The sequence below is a fragment of the Corvus brachyrhynchos genome, unplaced genomic scaffold (genome assembly GCF_000691975.1).
Source record: "Corvus brachyrhynchos isolate BGI_N302 unplaced genomic scaffold, ASM69197v1 scaffold61, whole genome shotgun sequence".
In the NCBI taxonomy this organism is placed as follows: domain Eukaryota; kingdom Metazoa; phylum Chordata; class Aves; order Passeriformes; family Corvidae; genus Corvus; species Corvus brachyrhynchos.
In genome coordinates this window covers 4,943,702-4,949,701 of record NW_008236478.1, presented here as the reverse complement: position 1 = coordinate 4,949,701, position 6,000 = coordinate 4,943,702, and the positions used below count along the sequence as shown (strand labels likewise).

The following is a 6,000-nucleotide window of genomic DNA, read 5'->3' as shown; positions in this document are numbered from 1 at the left end:
ACCACAAAGTTAAAATGGAGAATTTACTACCCAAAACCTCAATTTTCTTACTCTTTTTCATTTTTAGAAATACAAGGAGAAATTAAATGCAAAAAGTTTAGATGAATGTGATCAAAAGGATCTCATCAGGATTTTGGTAAGTCATTAAACTGAAAATTCTGGTGCTGTATTTATACCAGATAGTAATGTGTACTCATCATAGAAAAAGTTGTGTACAGTGAAATCCTCATTAATACAATCAATGTTAGCTATCAGTTCCACAGGCTCGATGGAGCTGATTTAGTAACACATCCTCAACCTTTTCTGTCCTTCTATGTGCATATCCCACTGTTACCTATGGGGAAACGTTCTGTCCCAAATGTACATCAACAGACTTGGACAGTCAGAGTTATATAGACATTTTTATATTAACATTTAAAGTGTTAAATTTCTTAAAATATCCATAGGCACAATGCTGTATCTATAATTGAATTTAATTTATTTAATTCTGAAAATAAAAGAAGGGATATTGTTGTGAGGCCACCTTCATTCTCAGTAAGAGAACATAAGTAGGAGTGTCCAGCAGAAAAAACTTACTTTCAGATTATTTTTCCTGCATTTCCTTAGGCAGAGAAGTCTAAAGACAGTGATCCATGACTCCACAGTGACAAAACAGATTTGACCTAGAGTTCTCTGCTCTACTGCTTGGCTACTATAAACCAAAAATTAGTCACTTTCTTTTCCAGACTGGGCAGTCTTCTGTCTGCCTTACTGTTTCGATCTAGAAAGGCAGTGTCTTTTTGGAAGAACGCTCCTATTTTTGCCCATTTAGTGCACTTCAGGAGTCCTGGAGCACAGGAACTGGCCTACTTTATCTGAAAAAACCTCAAAGACGTGCTCTGAATGAAAACACTGAATGAACTTCCACTATTAATGGATCAAAACAGAGCTAGGTTGAAGAAAAAAGGTCAAAATATACACAAATCTGTTGACTTCCAGTACCAAGAACTTCACATTTTTCCTCCTATTACACCACGTTTGCTAATGTACACACAGCCATAGGGAAAAGACCTCATGAAACTCTTTTTAGTTGTGTGTATGTGCATGCTGGAATGCATTGGTGTTAATGTTTTACTGGCTTCCACACAACAGATGCTCACACAGCGTGCAAGTGGTGAAATAAAAAAACATCAACAGACAGTGTGTAGCTTCACATACCATTTGATGGAAACTTAATTTAGCTGCATGAAAAGCTTAAAAAAATAATAGACTCTAAAATTTCTCTATGGGTAGAGCAAAATCTGATTATTTTGGTACAGGCTCCAAATTTAAAAACATAATACTTGTATGAATTTTTAAATCTAAAAAAAGCAATTTGTTCTTTCAACATTGTGGAGTCACAAATTCAAAGGTCTAATGTCTTCTGCACTGCCAAGGCTACATGCAAGTGCTTTATCCTATTAAAAGACCTGGAATCCCAGATAGCTAATAGGATAAAGCAGGTGTTTCTAGATCTGATGATTCACAAAGTAATAGGTCTTAAAACACCATTGGTCTAGGTTTCTTTGTCCTTGATCTCAGATCTGCATAGATACAAAGGAAAAACCCCGGGAAAAGGAAATGGATGATCAGCCTTATTGGTTGAAATATATGCATACATTCAGTTGTCTTTTTTCTTTCTCCATAAAGTGAAGACTGTTAATAGACTACTATGGAGGAAGGGAGTCATTGTGATAATATAAGCTATTTTTTGTGTTGCATCAGACTTCCTTGAGTTAATTCTTATTTGGATTGGAGCACATCCTTTAAAATATAATACTGCTCTCCTTAGGCTTTGAGAGAGATGAAGAGTGTTATAGAACAGTTCACAAATAGCACTATTACCAGTTAGGCTATTCAATGTGAATCTGTATCACAAATACAAAATAGGCAATTGAATCTGGTTGTGAAAAAGATTAATGTAGCCTTGAGATCAGGCTAAAAGCAGGAGAATTGCAGGATTTTATACCAGGAAGGAGAATTTCCAAGGCCCAAGATTTCTAAACTAAGGAAATGTTGAGATGGTCACAACATATTGTGTTGGAATTCAGACTAGGAATTGCCCAAGGCTTTTATGTATTCACTTTGAGAAGAAAGCCAGCAGTATCATGATTGTATTTCATAACTTAATACACATTAGTGTGTACTGACATCTGAGTCCTTTGAAGACATAGTAAGCATACTGTCCTTGAGCAATATTTCTACTGAAAAAATTAAAAAAGCTTTTCCAGCTTTGTTCTTGCCAGAAAAACCCTTGGTTTTGATTTTTCCTAACAGAAAGAAGAATTACCTGATCCGAAAGATTTAGAACTGTATGAATTCCGCTTCAGTGACTTCCCTGTTACAGAGCATGGCCTGATAACTTGTGGAATACGACTGTTCTTTGAGATAAATGTTGTTGAAAAGTTCAAAGTCCCAGCTGAGGTCTGGTTTACTTTTTCTTGTTTATATTTATTTTTAAGAGAAAGAAATATAGCTGGTTTTACATACTTTAATCTTGAAATAGGCAATACTAAAGTAATAGTGGTATGGTTAACAATCTTCCATTCTCAATGAAACATTTACATATTTGTCACAAAAACATAAAACTAATCCTGAATTGTGTGAGCTAGGTAAGGAATTAAATCCACATGCATTTATGTAAGAAAAATTTGCTGTTCCCATGTTTAATTCAACGAAAAACATTTGTTTTCAAAGAACTTGCACAATTAAATAATTTCATAGTATACTCTAGTGATATAATGGAAATTATTTTGTTTTGTTTCAATTAAGAGCTGTTTTACTTTTGTTCCCAATAGGTCCTTACAAGATGGATGTACACAGTCAGGAAGGGTTATCGGGATATCACTTACCATAACTGGAGACATGGATTCAATGTGGGACAAACAATGTTTACTCTGCTGATGGTAATGTTGCTAATATTAACTTCACATTCATTATTTAGTTTTCTTTCAGCTCCAGATGGAAAATTCAGGAAGACACACACTCAGAGTTACTTGTTTCTTTTACAGACAGGCAAAATAAAGAAATACTATACTGATCTAGAAGCCTTTGCCATGGTTGCTGCTGCTTTCTGCCATGACATTGATCACAGAGGGACCAATAACTTATACCAAATGAAGTAAGTATAAGTGATCAAATACATGGAAATGTACTATTTTTAGTGGAAAACAAACAAAAAAAAATTTAAAACTTGCAAAAATATAAGGTATACATTCCACACTCATCTGGCATGAATAAGTAATTATGCTACAGATTTCTGCCCCAGAGCACTTGAGGCAGCTGAAACACAAAGACAAGATGCAAAGGCAGAATCTTAGAAGGATTCCCTGAAGCTGCAATCCATTTTTAAGACTCCAGCTTTTTAAAATTCTAGCAATGCTTTGATTGTAGCAGACAGAGCCTCATGAACATGAGGACACAAAGAAATTAGTAAAGTAAATTAAAATCCCTAACTGGATTACTTTTTCAAGACAGGGCATAAGCACTTTTCTGGAGAGGGATTCAAGATGTAACATAGACAAGTCTCTGTTTAGAGGGAGACAGATTTTTTTCCTCTATTTTCCACTGTATAATTTGACTAGTTCAGTTGTTCCCCCCCCCACTCAGTTTCCTGATATAAATCCTTTCCTGAGGTGTAATCTCCTCATGTTGTACAAAAGTCTGAGTTAACATGCTTGAGTTCTACCACTGGGTCCACATGCCCAGAAGTTACACATCATGAGGTTCAAGCTTTGCAATTCATGCTCTAATATGTTCTGAGAAAATATTCTCAAATATTTCTTCGTGATTTTTACCTTGTTTGTTATGAAACAATATTAATTCACTCAAATTTTACTTTGTATTACAACATAACCTACCATGGTGAGACCCACTCTTCCCCTGAAGAGTGAACAACCTACCATTTGGTCTTCAATGTGATCTGTGAGGGCTTGTTTCCATGTGCTAGCCAGAGAATACATGTTTCTCAGAATGTCATGTGTACCAGAAGATTATAATTTTCTGACTAGTTTCCACCAGCTGTATCTCCAGAGTGATTGATCCTACCCCTCTGACCCTGAATACACTCCTCACATTTCAGCCTTTTCAGCCTGCGTGCTAGAGCAGTGACGCAAAGGGATTTTCTGATTATTCCCAGGGATTCTCCAGGTGACGTAGGAAAGAGAATGACAGATGCTGATTCTTATTCAATGGACTGTCTCTCATCCAAACAAGTTTAAGGGAGGTTTAAATCTTCCCACTGTGGTCTTCCCTAGCTGAAAGCCCTCTACATGAGGTCATACGCAGTAAAGCGATTTATAAAACTTATCAGGCTTTACCATGACAGTCCTAATCACATCAGAAAATACAGGTACCATGTAGCAATCCAGCTTGGGTTATCTGGGAAACAGAGCGATAAGCCAAGGGAAAGAAGAGGGAAATACTCTTCCAAACATGCAGAACTACCTGGAGCCCATGTAGGTGGGACACTTCTCCCTTCATCCCACAACCATAATCCAATGCAGAATTTCCTCTGCTTGAAGCTTAGTCCAGTGTCAGGGTAATGCTTTAAGAGCAGGTAAAACTGAGCAAACTTGAGCTATCAGGACTTGTCCTGTCCATAAAATGGCAGCTTTGGGGGAGTGAAGTAGCACAAGGGCGTTAGAGGAATTAAACTCTACAATAGTTACTTTAGATTTAACTTACAATTAACTAGAATCCCAGGGCACATGGCCCAGTCATTACAGACATACAAGAGTTCAAAAGCCATGCCACACAATAAAAACAAAAAGATGGATAAAGGCTACTTTTAAGGTACACAGAAGGGTTATAGATTAAAAAACCAGCAAAACTGAACACTCAAGACAAAATGAAGGCATATTTTAAATACCACAGTTTTTGAGTCTTGAGGCATCTAGCAATGACTTCGACTTTAGTGGGCACTGAACACCCAATGCTCTCCAAGTTCCATCATTCTTCAGTCACAAAAATGAAGGGAAGTAAGTTGTGTTTTTTTCTCTGCATCATACTAATAGCTAATGCATACAGATTACACTATCATATCGATGGTTAATGTATATTAATTTTGAATTATCTACACGTTATCTATCATCTATCTACATGTAATTATCATCAAATTATTGAACATGTAGATCAGAAGCATTTTAATCCTAAAAATATGAAACCTGAATAAAATCTATTGCCTTCAAAATTATATATACATATTATATTGTAAAGAATTGCTTATTTTTCAACAGGTCAGCAGCTCCCCTGGCAAAACTTCATGGCTCTTCCATTTTAGAAAGGCATCACCTAGAGTACAGTAAAACCCTGCTGCAAGATGAGGTACGTCACGGACCTTCTGCTCACACCAATCAACACTAAAGATCCAATTAAGTTACAATGTTCCAAATTTCACTGGGTCTCATGCGCTCCTCTAGGTTCACATTAAGAAATGCTAAAATTCAGAAGTTTAAGACAAATTCTTATGCACTTTCCACTTTTAGAGAAACATCAGTGATTCTGCCTGGAACAGATTCACCTCAGATAGGAAAGCTTCTCCTCTGAGCCTTGCTCACATTCCTCAGGTTTTTTCTGTTTGCACAAAACAGCTGATGCTGAAACCAAAGAAGAAAATACAATATATACATACAAAATCTTGTCATTAAACCACTGTGCCTGGCTTATGAGGTCTGAATTCAGCTGCAGGCTCTGGCAGCTGAGGAACGAAGGGATGCGGCCGTTCATGGAGGGCCCCTTGCCCTCAGGCCAGACCGACCCCACACCATACCTTGCTAAAGAGGGCCGGGGTCTGGCAGGCTCTGCTGCAGCTCCATTACCAATGTTCCTGCATTAGGCAGCCGCCCCCAGCTGCCCTTCCCAGCAGCCGGGGGTGATGCTCCCGCCGCATCCCCAGGCTCAGCTGCCCCTCAGGGCCCTGCTCCTCCGCTGGGCACCGGCCACCCTGCCCTCAGCAGCGCCAGGCCTGGCTACAGCAAAGGA

The 6,000-nt window shown here is 37.9% G+C and overlaps 1 protein-coding gene across 1 annotated transcript in view; it reads left to right on the top strand.

Annotated features, from left to right (window-relative positions):
• Window positions 1–6,000, top strand: part of PDE6C (phosphodiesterase 6C) — a 28,459-nt gene that overhangs the window by 13,091 nt on the left and 9,368 nt on the right. Inside the window, exons 12-16 of the mRNA XM_008643914.2 lie at window positions 68–136; window positions 2,296–2,442; window positions 2,817–2,924; window positions 3,030–3,139; window positions 5,256–5,343. Of these exons, the coding sequence (XP_008642136.2) occupies window positions 68–136; window positions 2,296–2,442; window positions 2,817–2,924; window positions 3,030–3,139; window positions 5,256–5,343 (522 nt within the window). The remainder of the gene's footprint in view (window positions 1–67; window positions 137–2,295; window positions 2,443–2,816; window positions 2,925–3,029; window positions 3,140–5,255; window positions 5,344–6,000) is intronic.